The sequence below is a fragment of the Colletotrichum siamense genome (genome assembly GCF_013390195.1).
Source record: "Colletotrichum siamense strain Cg363 chromosome Unknown KSG_Cg363_contig06, whole genome shotgun sequence".
NCBI classification, from domain to species: domain Eukaryota; kingdom Fungi; phylum Ascomycota; class Sordariomycetes; order Glomerellales; family Glomerellaceae; genus Colletotrichum; species Colletotrichum siamense.
The window spans coordinates 1,349,528-1,364,750 of NW_023501019.1; the positions used below are offsets into that span (position 1 = coordinate 1,349,528).

Here is a 15,223-nt window from a genome sequence, read left to right on the forward strand (position 1 = left end):
CATATAACGCCACATCCTCCTCAAAAATCAGGGATCTCGCTCATCGAGGTGTGACCTGTCTCGCTCGTGTGGATGCGAGCCTCGGCCGTGCTAGTACCAAGCCACTCGCAACCAGGAGCGTTACACTTCCGCAAGGCACTATCTCCCATGGCAGCAACGGCACTTGCACCACCTGCACCGCTGTGAGACACATCCTTGATCTCGTCGAAACCCATGTGGCCTGTTTGCGAGGCATGTTTGTTGGCCTCCTTCTCACCATTACCGATCCAGTCGCAACCAGCAACGGTACAGCGGAGCAGAAACTCGACAGTGTCGGTGAAGTAGTGCATCTCATGCAGCTTGCGGATCAGTTCCCTGGTCTTGTCAAGAACGGCCTCGTCAGAAGTGCTCCAGTTGGTGCGATCCAGCTCGGGAGGGAGATCAGAATGGGTGTAGGGAGGCTCCGAAGGGCTGCAGGCAACTCGGTCATAGTGGATACCCGAGTACACGAGAATGCATCGCGACTCCTTGTTCTCGCCGAACTTTAGCGGGTTCTGGCTCTTGACGTCGAAGGCCAGAACCTCGAGGTCAAAGAGGTCAGAGAAAATTCCGAGCTCGATCGCGCCGCCCCAGCGGTCTGGGTCTTGCATGGTTCGACAGTACTTGTCCGGGGCCATGCCAAGGACAGCTTCAGAGTATTCATCAGGATGCTGGCGAATGTAGTCGGCGACCATCTTGCGAAGTTCCTTGGCCTCCATCTGCTTTCCCGGAATGGCGCCGCCGAAAGCTGTGAAGAGGCAACTATTGTCGTCGGGCATGACACGTAGTACTGCGCAGTGTAAGCTTTCTGCGCCAGGCGGGTAATTATGGCTACTTACGCAGGGTTGACTCGCGTTCAGGCCAAGGTATGCTGATGTCAGAGGGGGTTGGATCACCCGAAGAGTCCAGGCGAGGCTTCTTGGACGAGGGCGCGCTTCCTTCGGAGGGTCTCGTCACGGGCGGTGGGGGCGTAATGACTCTTGGCTGAGCCGGCTCAATGGTGAAGGACTGGCCATTGAGGCCGAGGTCCTTTGCGTTGGCATCTTTTTGCTCGAGAGTGAGTGTCTGGAGAGGATAGCCATACTTTAGGGCGAAATCGGCGATGCCAGTTGACTTCTTGATCTCGTCGAAGAGCTGACCCACGGTAGCGTCATCTCCGAGGGATACTACACCAGAACCCTCCGGGCCCCTGTACCTGGCTCTCATGGCGTCCGGGATTGGCGATTCGGGGATGTTGCGTTAGAGCAAAGGCCCAGGTATGGGGGAGGAAGTTTAAAGATGCCTCGTGCTCCGTCTTGGGGTGGGGTGAAAGAAGGTTCTCAAAGCGACCGGAGACGGATCCGGAGGGTAGCCGGAGGGCAGCCGAGCGGTCTTGGCTGGAACGGCGGGGTCGCGGAGGGATTAATCTTATCTCGAGCAGATACCGGGGTTCCAATGATGGCGGGGATGGATGGGGCCGGTCGTAGCCCAGGGTTGAGATGATGGGAGTCAATGTCTCAGCAACCTTGCTTCGAGTTGATGTATTGAAGCCAGGTTGATCGGACAGGCAGTGTCTTATTTTGGTGGCCCACGTTGCGGGACGAGTGAGCTGCAGTCGCAAGTGATGAAGGCTCTGTTGAGTGAGCAGTGTTGCGAGTGTCTTGAGACGAACTAGAAGCTTCTCCGCTTATTAAGTACTTCTGGAAGACGTCGTCGGGGTCAAAGATGAAGCTAGGACGATGGAGCGAAGACCAGGCCAGGTCTGAGCGTCGAGGGCGGCGACTGCTTTGGGATGCTTCTGTGTTCGAGGTCAGACATGTGTAACATGAAATGCGAGCCACAAGAAGACCAAGAGACATTGGGATCGGGGTCGCGTTGTCCTCATCCCACTCTGGTTGTCGCCGTGGTGTGGAGAAGTAATCCAATCAGATGTGTCTGGCCATCTCACTGGACACAGTCCGGAGATCCAGTGACAATGACTTCATTGTGTCCATCTCGCCGGCAGCCCACTTTTCGATTTCACCAGGAACTTGCGTGACGTTTGCGGATGCTTTCCACTGGACACGGGTCACTTGGGTCTCAAAGTTGATAGCGAAGCCGTTGGATCGAGAGCCTTTGTAGGACGGGAGTCTCACCTTATACCTACTTAGGCAGGCTGCGGGTAGGTTCGAGGATTGGTCTTTGGTGCAGCCTCTATTGGCTGCCAAGAACAAGGGAGGAAACACTTGTGGCGTCGACAAAAGCTAATGGAGAATTCGAACGACAACAGGTATATCGATATTGATATTGCAACTTTTCAAACAGCAACACTGAATAGAATGGCACCTTCCTCTCAGTACCTTCACTACCTAGTGGTCTAGACCGTTCAGCCGTTTCCGTTAGCCGAGGTGGAGCCGGCACACAGTCGACCCTGGGCAAGGAGGCTTCCCTGCTAACACCCACGACCGACTGGTGCTTTGTTGCACTGGGCCGTTACCATCCCGGCCATGTCTAAGGTACCTACCTGCCTAGCGACTAATAGCACCTGGCCGGCCACAGCACCAGCCCAGCTCCCGCTTCGCGAACCTTCAATTCTTCCCTCTCGACGGTCTTTTCTGGAAATTCTGACCTTTGCGACAGAGCCTCTCCTCCCCCTCTCCCACTCAGGCTCGCCCGTGCAGAGGGTTCAATTACTCCACTGACCCTTTGCGCCGCCAATTACACTCTCAGAGACGACCTCCAGTTCCCGTGCCTGCGCTTCGAGTCGGCGGTGCAGATGATGTCTTCGACGCGCAGCGACGCGCCCGAAGTGCGCGAGTCCATCGAGGCCAAGGTTACCAACGATGTTGAGATGACCGACGCACCCGCCGCCGCCGCCACCTCGGCCGACACCGCTCCCATGCCCGTCGATTCCAATGCTGTTCCCGCGAAACCGGACGCTTCCGACAAAATGGATGTCGACGCTGACGCCGATGCCGATGCAGATGCCGACGTAGATGCTGATGCCGACGGTGAAGCGGACGCTGATGCCGATGCACCTGGAGAAGTCGACGTCGACGTCGATGCAGACGCAGACGCTGATGCCGATGCAGATGGAGACGCTGATGCCGATGCCGACGCTGACGGAGACCCTGACGACGGTGCTGCTTCTCCAGCAGAATCTGAGCCTGGCGATCTCTTGGACATCATCCAAACCCTCAACACATATCTCAGCAACTATAAGGACGATGAGTATGTGTCGCACCGAATCGTGATAATTGCGCTTCTTGCTGACATATGGTTCGTAGTGGAGAGTGGTGGGCCGCCAGCTTCCAGCGTATCCCGAATAAACGCCAGCTCCCTGACTATTTCGAAATCATCGAGAACCCCATAGCCTTCAGCACCATTCGCGTAAGTCTTGCCTAACAACAAATTGTACAATCATTCAAGTTGAGAAGCTAACCTGTAACAGCACAAAATAAGTAAAAAGCAGTACAATGACTTCTCCGAGTTCGTCCGTGACGTTGCCCAGATCTGTCACAATGCTCAAGTGTACAACCGACCTTCGTCTGCCATCTTCAAGGGCGCTACTGTAATCAGGGATCTTCTTAAGCAAGAGCTGCAGAAGCTCGTGAACAAGGGTACCATACAGCCAGCGGAAGCCGAGCTGCCGGATCTGGGAGAGCTACCGCCTGCCGAAGAATCCTCCCCAGAGGCTGAGTCCGAAGAAGAGGAAGAAGAGGAGGAGGAAGAAGAGGAGGAAGACGAAGATGACGACGACGACTCTGACGATGATGGGAGAGGGCGTCGCAACAGGAAGCGGGGGAGAGCATCATTCGGCAGACGCCAGACTGGCGAGGCCAGAGAGGAGGACGAGCATAAGAAACGCGGCCGCCCTCCCAAGGTTCTCACGCCCCTCGAAGCTCGTATACACAACGTCATCAAGGGCCTTCGCAAAGTCAAGTCAGACGACGGTGACCTGCTCATCGGTCCCTTTGAGAAGCTGCCCGACAAGACCATGAATCCAGACTACTACCAGGTTATCAAGGACCCCATTGCGCTGGATAACATAAAACGCAAGGCCAAGAGGAAGAAGTACCCGACCGTTGACAGTGTCCTCAAGGACATTGATCTCATGTTCAACAACGCCAAACACTACAACGAGGAAGGAAGTGAAATTTTCGAGGCTGCCGTAGAGCTGCAGAAGCAGGCCCATGGACTGGTAGCGCAGGAGGAGGCCAGACCCGATGATGAGTTCCGAGACGAGGACGGCAAGCTGCCGTTGGCTGAGATTCAATACAACGGCCAATCGTGGAAAGTTGGTAAGTTGCGTCCAGTAACCCCCGGTAGCATGGTAAGTGGCCCTGATTAACAATTGTTCTAGGTGACTGGGTGCACATTCGCAACGTCAACGACATGGCCAAGCCCATTGTCGCCCAGATTTTCCGCACCTGGCAAGATCGTGCCGGCCAGCGGTGGATCAATGCTTGCTGGTACTACCGTCCCGAACAGACGGTCCACCGATACGAGAAGCACTTCTTCGAGAACGAAGTGGCCAAGACGGGCCAGTATCGTGACCACCAGATCGAAGAGGTTCTCGACCGATGCTTCGTCATGTTTGTGACGCGCTTCAACAAGGGGCGGCCTCGCGGTCTGCCACATGACAAGGAGGTGTATGTGTGTGAGTCTCGCTACAACGAACAGACGTGCCGCTTCAACAAGATCAAGACGTGGGCCAGCTGCGTGCCGGACGAGGTGCGGGAAAAGGATTACGAAATGGACTTGTTTGACCAGCCACGGCGGCTCAAGAAGGTGCCCAGCCCGATCAAGCACCTGCTGCAAGCCGACGCGAAAGAGACGGACGAGCTGCCGAAGCCGACATGGGGAGCTCCAAACGCACCGCCTATCATCGGCGCCGTGCACCGTCGACCCAGGGAATCGAACGTAAGTCGTGATGTGTTTGCTGTTTCTTTGCTATTTCTGTCCACTGTCCATCCACACTCTGCAGGCCTGGCCTGCCTGGGACTGCTTGGCCTTCGGCCATTCTCACTCCCAGCCGCGCCGCCTTACCTGACCCTAGTACCGCCCAAGTGAATCTTGTTGCATGAGCTGTAACCCGTGCCCCAACACCTCTTCTCTCTCTCTCTTTCTCTCTCTCACACAACTTCTGCGACGCCTTATCCAGTACAAGCCGATAAAAAGAGCGGCGCAGAGGCGATGGTTCAGCAGCGGCAGTACCCTGCATCCCGTCTCCAAGCCCCGGCGAAGTTCCTGCCCCCGTCACTCGTTTGCTCACACTCACCTTTCCACCTCTTTTTCTCTTCATTGCCCCCCCCCCTCGCCCTTCCTCTCCGCAGAGGTTGCATGTCTGCCTTGCTGTGGTGGCTTTTTTACCAAGACCAAGCCGGGTACTAACAAACATTCCTTGGGATGTAGGAGTCCCCTCCACCTGAACCAACACCATCGCCGCCTCCCATAAGTCAGGAGGCTGCTCGACGCCCATCGGTGCTCCAGGCAATGCGACAAACGCCTAGCGACATGTCGATGAACAATCCGCCAACGCCGTACGGACACGGAATGGGCGCGGCGCCGTCGCCGTCGCCGGCCATGTACGGGCAGCAATACACGCCTCAACACGCGTCGGCTTCGCCTGTCGCGGTGCCTCATCAGACACCAGTGCCGCTGCCCCAGATTCCTCCTCACCAGGCGTCTCACTCTCCGCAACAACCCATCCGTCCCATGTACCAGCAGCAGGGATACGTGCCAAGCCCCTTCCAGCATCAGCAACAGCACCCACAGCATCCACAGCACCATCCCCACCAGTTTCAGCAACAGCAGCAGCAGCAGCAACAGCACCTTCCACCACAGCAGCACCACCAGCCGCCGCCGCCGCACTACCCGCAGGCCCAAGCGCCCCCCGTGGCACAGCACGGACACGGACACCACCAGATGCATCCACAAATGATGACAGCAAACTCTTTGGGCCCAACGACGTTCAATCACCACCAGATGCAGCCTCACCCAGCTGCAGCCCGCACCCCCATGGCGTCTGCACCCAATGCCATGCCGCCAAACAACGCCTACAACCCCCCGCGCCCTCCCGAGGTTTTTGTCCTGCCCGACCACATCAACGACCAGATTCCCGAGGAGGTGCGCAGCCAGTACAACAGGGACGAGAACGGCAGAATCATTTTCTTCACCACACCGCCCGCCGCGCGCCCCGAACATGGCCTCGCGCCGGACCACGCAAACACGGGCCATAGCCTCGCCTACCTTGCCAAGAGCAACCCGGAATGGCTGTCGGAGCGTGCGAGCAAGGCAAAGGCCTTCTCCGTTGTCAAACAGAAGGAGCTGAAGACCAAGATGGTCATTGACGAGATCACCAAGGGCAAGACGCAGGAGGAGCTGCGTGACTGGGCGAGCGACGCATGGGCTCTGTATTGGAAGAGCCATGCCCAGGAAACGATGCGCATGCGCGAGGATGGCGACCTGGATGGACATGACCAGATGGTGAGGGAGCAGCGTGCAGTCAAGGTCAAGTCCAGAAGGGAGCGTGAGGAGGAGGCCGATAGGGCCGAAGAGGCCAAGAAGGCCAGCTATCTCGAGGGCATCTACTCGGCCCACACCAGCATGCGTTCCTCCAAGCCACGTGGTGTCTGAACGGACAGGTCACCAAGACGTCGCTCTAATGGATGCTACGTGTCCGCGCTGCAGGAGGCGGTGGACCAAGATGCGTAGAGCTTTAGCTTTCTCTGGGTAGACAGACGGGAGGAGTTTTTGGTGGGTGATTCAGCTTGTTGTGATACCTTTTGGTTTGGAGTTTTACGGAAACCATTACGGCTCGGTGTGTCGACATGGAACCGATGGGGTCCCTATGGTTATTGTACATCATAATGCTAAGAATTGAAGACGCAAAAGAACATTCCTTCCAGTCTGGACAGCGTCAAGGTTTTGTGCCATGAAAAGCTTGTCCAGTGCCCAAACAAATACCACACACACACACACACCTTTGATGATGATTATTGATGATGTTCGACTTCGTCCCCAGTACCCCTGTTCCTGTCTGCTGTTTCGATGCTCAAGTCGATGGGCAGACGGAAACATTCTAGACATGCAACATTGTCATTAGGTGGGTAGCTCGGTAGAGACAAAGATAAGATTTAGTGGCGACCAACTGGCCAGGAGATTGAGAGCTTGTAGCCTGTCCAGTGCCTAGGTGCTTCCAGGATCGAGGTTGTGGTGTCGGGTCAGGAACCTCGCCCCACAAATCCAGGTCCTAAGTTCGCTGTCGACGGGACGTCCAGGCACTAAGGTAAGAATCGCTGCGAGGCCCTGCCGGGGGCGCCGCCCGACCACGCACAAAGCGCACCTAGGTGCCAGCCCAAAGAGGGTCTAGTGCAGATCTGATTCGCCCACTCGAGACGCTCCAGCCACTGATTGCGGTGCAGGGTGACTCTGACAGCGAGACGTGGATGCGCTGGACCTTTTCCTCCCAAACACCTCAGGCCCAATGTGGGAACCGCTGGGGGGCAACTTCCTGCGGCACACTCACGGGACGCTAAGTGAGCCTCAAGCGCGGCTAAACCACCATTTGCTGACGTTCTCGACTTGCCTTCTTCACCTTCTTCTTTCACCTCTCTTTTTCGCCTCCCGCTCTCGTCTTCAAAAACCACTCGCAGTCACCTCCGAAAACATCATCCCTTTCTAGAGGAACCCGACTTCTGTCCCGAAACACCAAATCCATCTTATTTTGGTGTGGTCGCGTCTTCGTTTCCTTGCTTCCTGTTGACTTAACCCCCCACCTTGCGTTCTTTCTATAGTTCAGGCAACGAGGCAAGACCAAGCAAGGTTGGCATCTCTTAGATTCCATCCAAGTTGTCTTCACTTTTTCTCGCATACGTTTCGCAGACTACCAATACGAGCAACCTTCTCCTGCCAGGGACTATCTACATACAATTCATCGTCTAGCACAATCCACCCGGGTCTCTCGCCACTCAACCGTCTTTCTCCGAAGAAAATTGACGAACTTTGCTTTCCCGACACCACAGCGGTTCATGCTTATCAAAGCCTGCATTCGAGAACCTCGTATAAGGCACGATGGCGTCCACAAGCTCTCGCAGAAAGCCTCGACAGAGACGGCCACCTGCTAATTCTGGTATCACGAATTTGAGTTCCCAGTGCCTCACTACTACTACCATGTCAGAGAAACCCTGTCTTGGCGATTTTTCAAAGATATTTTCTCTTTTAAATCACCATCAGAACCCCGCCTGTCCTACGGATAACGATAACTCTTGTGCTCAGCAACCTGCGCCCAGTCAAAGCATCTCTCCAAGCTCACGCCTCCTGTTCATCCCAGACTCCGTTGTCAGAGACATCATGGGTGGGAAGGTTCCCAAGCTTAAGAGCAAGGCTGGCGGCCAGAACGCTACTAACGCCACTTCTCCCCTACTATCCCCCCCAATGTCTGCAACTTCAAGCGACTCGGACTCAGTCTCGTCTCGTGGGGATTTCGATCCGGTCGACATGGAGCTGGATCTGAACGGGGGTGCTGGTCTCTCAGACGTCACCACGCCGCCCGCCACACCTCCTCCCAAGGCCACCTTTGTGTCTGCTGGCGATCTTCTCTTCGAAAGGCACACCGCACACAGGCTTCCCGTCTCCTTCGAGGAGTCCTTTTCGAACCGCCTTGCGCACCAGTTTGTGGCGCATGATCAACAATTCCAACAAATGTGTGCCAAGCTCGACGGCAAAGTGTCTCACGACAGAGTGTACATCTTTGTCGACGGCTCCAACATCAGCACCAGCTTCTACCAGGACCTCAAGAAGAAGTTTGGAATGCGCCACAATGAGCCGCTCCCCGGTTGCCTTGACATCGTCAAACTGCATGAGATATTGCAGCGAGACAGACATGTCATGGCCTCCCACATCGTTGGCTCCAAGGCTCCCGGCAAGACTGAGGCTCAGTACTTCTTTGATGCCGAGGAGATTGGCTACCAGAAGACCATTCTTCCTCGAATCCCCAAAGATGGCAAGAAGCCGTTCTCGAACACGTCTGATTCTGACGACATATATTCGAGACGCCGTGAGCCCATGCAGGAGCATCAGGTTGATGAAAACCTTCAGCACTTGATGATCAACTGCGCCGTCGACAACATCAACAACAAAGGTGTCATCATCCTCGTCACTGGGGACGGCAACTCGAACGAGTCCGGTACCTCTGACGGCTTCCCCGCTCACGTTGTACGTTGCCTATCGTTGGGTTGGGCTGTTGAAGTGTACTCTTTCAAGTCGGCGTGCTCCGAGGTCTGGACCCAGCCGGAGCTTCTCAACAACAAAGAGTGGGCTGGCCGTGTCTCGGTCCACTATCTGGACAGCTATTTGCACGACTTGTGCAAGCCTTCTTTCGAGAAGCAACTGTCGGAGGTTGCTGCGAAGCATGCCACTCGGGCGTCTTGTCGCCCTACACCCATGACTCTGAAGCGGATGACGCCGATCGCTGAGGATAAGGTCGCCTCCCCTCATTCTCACGCCGCTCACCTTGACAACGACTGGAGGACTCCTTCCCCCAAAAAGGCCAAGTTCACCGGCTCAGTGATGTCTGAGTATCAGTCGGTGACAGCTACCAAGTCGCACACAACGTCCGATTACCAAGCGCTTTTGCAGAGTGCCAGCACCTTTGGCGCCAGCAAGACCACCTTTGCTTCCACAAACGGTTTTGTGGGCGGTTGTTTCGGCTCGTTCCAACAGTACTCAGCCATCTCTGGTGCCAAGGTGTAATCAAACTACAACCCATGGCAACCGTGTGCTCGCCGAAAGGTGCACCGGAATCGCCCTCTTTTGAATAGGTAGCCCATCGACCTCGTGCGTCGATGGGATCTGGGATATGTACTTGGCGGTAGCCTGCTAGACATTGGTATGTCTTGCAGGAATGGGATATGAATTGGGAATGCAAGCGGCGAAGCGGCCCGACTTTGGAACGCTGTCTCTTGCCTTCTCTTCCTCGACTCGAGAATCTACCGGCTGGCGTCGCAAGGATGGGGGCATGGAATAAGGCCCTCGTGCACTTTGACGCTGCCGATGATTGCTTACTTGGATGAGAGGCAAACAGCAACAACTGCTATAACAACAACAAACACATTTTCGTTTTGAGTTCTTACTTGGCTATGCTACTTATTACGGCATATGCATCCATGGACGATCTCAGCTTTCTGGGTTTATGTCTGTGTGTCTTTTCTTTTACTAGCATTTGGGTTTTCTGCGTTCTCTGAGAGATTTTGCGAGTCTGTTGCGTCTCTCTTCCAGGTTCTCTTTCGCTTCTGGTTTATGTTTAGCATGGTTTGGCACGGTTTTCTTCTTTATTTACTTGCCGCATCAGCGTTGTTTGTTTCCTTTCATGGGAAAAATGTTCAAGACAACAAGCCTTGATTACGACTCGGGACGTTTGATATGGTTAGGGAAAAGAGATACCCCCTCTCTGATTTGGTTGCCTTATGGTTTTGTTCTTAGACGGCAGTTAGGCAAAGGGTGTACATACATGGTATCTGGACATGAGAGATGCAACAGCACGGATTGTGGCGTCCCAGGGAATCACATCGAGGGATAGGATAAGCCGAGAAGCATAAAATGCCCGGCAAAAATCCTCGGATTACCAGAGGCTGAACCGAAGCATTCCATGTTTCGGCGCTCAGCTCACAGAAATACAACAATACAAAACCGACTTGGCGGCATCACAGCCTCGGTCACACAAACTCACTGTCCCATCTATCTCATGAGTGAACTCTTGCTTTCCACACCGTCATCACAAATATCCAGCGCCCCGCCACAAGTAGGTACGGTTTCATTCAGCTATATCGTGCACACTCATAGCCACCAAAGCAGGCTATATAAATGTTTGACCTTACATCGCCAGCTTCGAAGCCCACCTCCACCGTCACTCCCATAATTGCCAGCCCTTCCACAAAGATTCAAGAAAATAATAATAATAAAAATATGCCGATTTTCTTTTTTTTAGTCACGCTTCCTCATTCGGGTAGCCCAAATCATGTCGCGCCGCCGTGAGGTGCCTGCAAGCGAAAAAGGGGGGGGAGGAGACGGATGGCGAACGAGCACCTCCACATGCACATCCCGCAGAAAATCTTTACCTGTGAGCAAGAAGAAGGAAACGTAATTTACACCCAGAATGGCGTCTCAACATTGGTATCGAAGATGCGCAGCAGAGAATAGCGTGACAACAAATTGGACATAACCCACATCTCGCGGCTTCCCGGCCTACATAAACTAGCGCCCCGTGTACGTTTAATATTGTGAATCCAACGGCTTAAACTTGCAATGATAACATTCGTAAGGCTGCCAAATATTTCAACCTTTCCTACCGGCGCCGGCTTGAGGCATCTCTTGGGTATACCGAGCCATCACCTAGGAAGAATCGTGAAACGATAGAATTGTGGTATCTTGAAGGGAGGGAAGGCGATCAAAAATCATCAGTTGTTTGGCTGTAAAAGGTTGTAGTTTGAAGGTGTTCGAGCGTTATCCAGGACCGGTGACTCCCTCCTCGCGTATCGAAGTCATACCACCTTTGCTGCCGCCTTCTAGCAGCGGTTTGCTTGGTGGAGGCATAGTATTGTGGCCCTTGGATACACTTGTAGCAGGCGTCGCGTTGCCTGAGGATCCATCACTAGGCCGAGCAGGTGTGCTGCTACTGGCTTTTACCTCGTTCTGTAGCTGGGAAGAATGATTCGGGGAGTTCGACTTCTTGCTCAGCGCGTCCGCGTTCGTGTTTGCGCCTCCTCTAGAGGAATTGCGTGGAGACACGCGTCCAACCTATTCCTCATTAATATCGTGGCCCTCCGGTCGTGAGTCTGCCACTGATGGCTCGGCACTTCTCACCTGCTTCGCCCAGCGTAGACCACAGCTGTTGCACAAATCTCGTTGGCCGCTCGGGCCGCGTCGCCACTCAGGGGTATTGCGGGTGTGACAGTTGGCACAGTCGCGAACGACGTTGCCTACACCCTTCCTCCGCTTCCTCTTCTTCTTGTTGGAGAGCAGGCCGCCAAGCTCTTCTGCAAGGATTCTGTTGACCTTTTCCATTTGACGTAGCTCGAACTGCCAGCTGGAGCACTTTGTGGTTCTCAGCTCATCAAAGATATTATCGTCTGCGGCTAGAGCGGCATCTTGGTTGCCTGGAACGGTGTTGCCACCAGACGTAGATATTGGACCAGTCTTTTGCAAGTCTGTTGTCTGCATAGTCTGTGCTTGGGACGATGACTTGACGCTTCCTGGCGGTGTTGCTGCTGGTGCGATAGCCCTTGACGATGCTTTCAAAAGCTTAGTTTGAGCCAACAAAAATGTCGGCTTCTGCCCCAAGGATGCATCTCCGGGGTACAGGGTTGTATGTGCCTGGAGAACCTGGCCCCTGTTGTTGTGAACCTCGTGTTTGCAGGTAACGATCTTACCCCTTCTGGCCTTTTCGATAGCACGACCGAACTCGGCACGGCTCTCGCGACGCATGAGCTCTTGCATGCTGGTGCCCACCAAATCACTTGGGTGCTTGTCGAGTAGAGATCGAATGTTGGAGGACACAAACAAGAACATGCCGGATACCGAAATCTTTGTCCACAGCTCACTATCGCCAATGCCGCCATGAGCCTCCAACTCTCGCCGGCTGAGAGCGAACACCGGTCGTTTCCTTCCGACCAGGATGATACACTTCCTGCCTTTGCCGTGCTCAAAGAAGAGCGAGCCGTGGCTCTCAAACCATGTGTAGCCGCTCTGTTTTCTTCTGATTCGGAAGACGATATTGACGGTGTTGCCAGCGGTTGCGTCCTTCAGCTCGCGGGTTACAGGAACTATGTCAGAAGGATGACAGATAGTCGACAACGCATTGCCGACCAGCTCTGCCCCGTCATACTCCAGGACCTTCTTGCAAGAGGGCGACAAATACATGAAAAGCCCCTTCAAAGAAAGAACATGAACCACGTCATCCGTATTCTCCAGTAACATCTTGTCCCAGGATTGCTTATGCCAGTCGGACACTACACCCTTGGGGTTGAACTGTTGGAGAAGAGTCGACACGTCGTCGATTCCCAGTGTTTGTCCGTTCTCTGGCTCGACGTGGTTCGCTGTGGGTGGCGTCCAAATGTATTGGCCAATGTCGCTGTGCTTGTAATTGACCTTCACACCGCCATTTTCTTGGCCTTGGGCAATAGCATCGGGGCACTCCACCAGATCGATCTGGAAGCCGACGAAGAATCGTACCTCGTTTGGGTCATCCCACGGGATCGGGATCATGGTAAGGAGGTTGAGAAAAGGCTTGCCACCCTTGCGGTAGTTGATCAAGCTCTGCTGGACCTCTCGACCCTCTGCGATTTTCTTCTTCAGGTTGTAGACGGAAGCATCGTCAACAAATTCTCTCTTAGAACCAGCCTCGACCTTGCCGTTGGGAGACTGGAGGAAGCGGCAATTCTGACCGACAATTTCATGACGGCTATAACCCGTCAAGTTCTGGAAGTTGTCGGATACGTAAATGATAGGGCAGTCGTTGAGTGAGACATCGCATACAACAAAGGCGCAAGACATGTCGACGGCGCCAAGGTGAATTTCGGGATTCTTTCTCGTCGCAACATACCATAATGCTCGCAGCATATCGAAGCCACTCTTGGAGTAAACGTTCTTTTCCTTGCTTTCCGCGCGGGGTGTTTCGGGTCCCGCGGCTGGCGTAGTAGACGCGGTGGGAAGCGCAGCAGCGATTTGGCTTGTTGCCATGGATGAAGACCTGTGATTAGGTGACTGTGAAGAATTGTTGGTCGAATTCGACATTTCCCTAGATATAGAAGATGGCGTCTGCGTCGGCCCAGTTCCAGTTGATCCGAAGTTCACAGTCTGAGAATTTGGCCGAGCATTGGTGTTGCCGTTGTTGTCGTTGTCCGGCTGCGTTTGATATTGCTGGTTCATGTTCATAAGGTCGTCGTCGGTAGAAGCCATCTCTAGCGGCGTGTCGAGAGCGCTCTGAGGCGCCGTTACCGGAGTATCACCCCCCGCCATATCCATTGACATGTCATTCGAGTTAGTGTTGAGGGGGCTTGGAAAGTTGTTCGCCATCGAAGTCTGGCCGAACATGCCCATGCTGGTAGTCGTCGGCATTGAGGGAACCTGCATACCAAAGGAGTTGGGCGGCATCATCGAATTCATCATGTCAGGCGAGAAAGTTGTGAAGGCATTTGTTGGAGACATCTGCAGTGATTCGGTACCTGGGTATCCGTCCATCGCGCCGGGTATTGAGATGTTGCCGGGTACGTTGTTGCTCATGCCCACTGCGTTGCCCGACATGCCGCTGTCCAAAGCTGTGTCCATGCCACTGCTCATCTGCCCGGCTATGTTGGCGAACTCGCCGTTCATGGCCGGGTTCTGGAAAGGATAGTTGACGAGTTGATTGTCACTGGCGCCGAACTCCATCATTGACATGCGTCGATCAGAGCCTCCGCTCTGGCCGGACTGATTCTGGGGTATGAAGGGTTGGTGTGACTGATGTATACTGCGACGGCGTTGAAGTTCGTGGTGGTTGGAATTGATGATATCGTCCAGGGAATCGCCTCCGCCCATCATGTTCATGTCGTGGCCATGGCCGTGGCCGTGTCCATGGCCATGTCCGTGGCCCTGGCTCATCTGCTGAAATCCATGGCTTCCGGGTTGGCCCTGCTGCTGCATCGGATGCTGCTGTGAATGCTGCGACATCTGTCGCTGCAGCTCCTGGGGAGTGAGCTGTGCGTAGTAGGCCTCCATGGCGAGTGCATCTGTGTTTGCCGCCCCCAAGATGGATATCGCAGAGTGCTGGTTATCTCGCGGCTTCGGTGTGGGGCTTAAAATCGTGAGTCGTCAAGGCTTCGCGGGTGATTTTAGCCTCCGCCTTGTACTTTTCTCTCCCGAGGCGCCGGCTCAAATGGTGCCACCTGTGCATGCGGTCGGGGAAGCGTAACGGCGTCAGCAGGGCAGCTTCGTCGAGGCGAGAGACTGGAGAATGGGATTACGGATGACGAGGGCGAGGTCGGAACGAACGAGGTCGTCGGGGAGGGAGAGAAAACGCAAACTGCTGGCGAAAGACGTCGTTCACATGGGTCGTGGTTGAGGTTTCGGGGGCTGACGACGGCGACAGTAATGCGGTGCAGCAAATTCTAGCCGGTCGGAGTGGAAAATCGAATGGAAGTGGCGGGGGTGGTTGTGAATGTTTCGTTGGCGCGGTCAATGATCGAGCTCTCGAGGTTTCGGAGGCCGT

The 15,223-nt window shown here is 54.6% G+C and overlaps 5 protein-coding genes across 5 annotated transcripts; 2 read left to right on the forward strand and 3 right to left on the reverse strand.

Moving 5' to 3' along the window:
* Positions 1-20: 20 nt before the first annotated feature.
* On the reverse strand, positions 21-1,224 carry yod1 (Ubiquitin thioesterase OTU1; the record flags this gene model as incomplete). Its single annotated transcript, XM_036641222.1, has 2 exons — positions 21-808; positions 858-1,224. 2 exons carry the CDS (start codon positions 1,222-1,224, stop codon positions 21-23), a joined length of 1,155 nt encoding a protein of 384 aa, XP_036493184.1.
* A 348-nt stretch (positions 1,225-1,572) lies between these two features.
* Positions 1,573-1,856, reverse strand: CGCS363_v009374 (uncharacterized protein; the record flags this gene model as incomplete). Its single annotated transcript, XM_036641223.1, has 2 exons — positions 1,573-1,628; positions 1,670-1,856. The coding sequence occupies 2 exons, from the start codon at positions 1,854-1,856 to the stop codon at positions 1,573-1,575; spliced, it is 243 nt and encodes an 80-aa protein (XP_036493183.1).
* An 899-nt stretch (positions 1,857-2,755) lies between these two features.
* Positions 2,756-6,615, forward strand: RSC1 (Chromatin structure-remodeling complex subunit RSC1; the record flags this gene model as incomplete). The annotated part of the gene is made up of 5 exons (XM_036641224.1): positions 2,756-3,207; positions 3,264-3,366; positions 3,428-4,277; positions 4,340-4,899; positions 5,392-6,615. The coding sequence occupies 5 exons, from the start codon at positions 2,756-2,758 to the stop codon at positions 6,613-6,615; spliced, it is 3,189 nt and encodes a 1,062-aa protein (XP_036493182.1).
* A 1,716-nt stretch (positions 6,616-8,331) lies between these two features.
* CGCS363_v009376 (uncharacterized protein) lies at positions 8,332-9,732 on the forward strand (the record flags this gene model as incomplete). The annotated part of the gene is made up of 1 exon (XM_036641225.1): positions 8,332-9,732. The coding sequence occupies one exon, from the start codon at positions 8,332-8,334 to the stop codon at positions 9,730-9,732; it is 1,401 nt and encodes a 466-aa protein (XP_036493181.1).
* Positions 9,733-11,481: 1,749 nt separating this feature from the next.
* Positions 11,482-14,733, reverse strand: wc-1-1 (White collar 1 protein; the record flags this gene model as incomplete). Its single annotated transcript, XM_036641226.1, has 2 exons — positions 11,482-11,775; positions 11,842-14,733. The coding sequence occupies 2 exons, from the start codon at positions 14,731-14,733 to the stop codon at positions 11,482-11,484; spliced, it is 3,186 nt and encodes a 1,061-aa protein (XP_036493180.1).
* Positions 14,734-15,223: the final 490 nt, after the last annotated feature.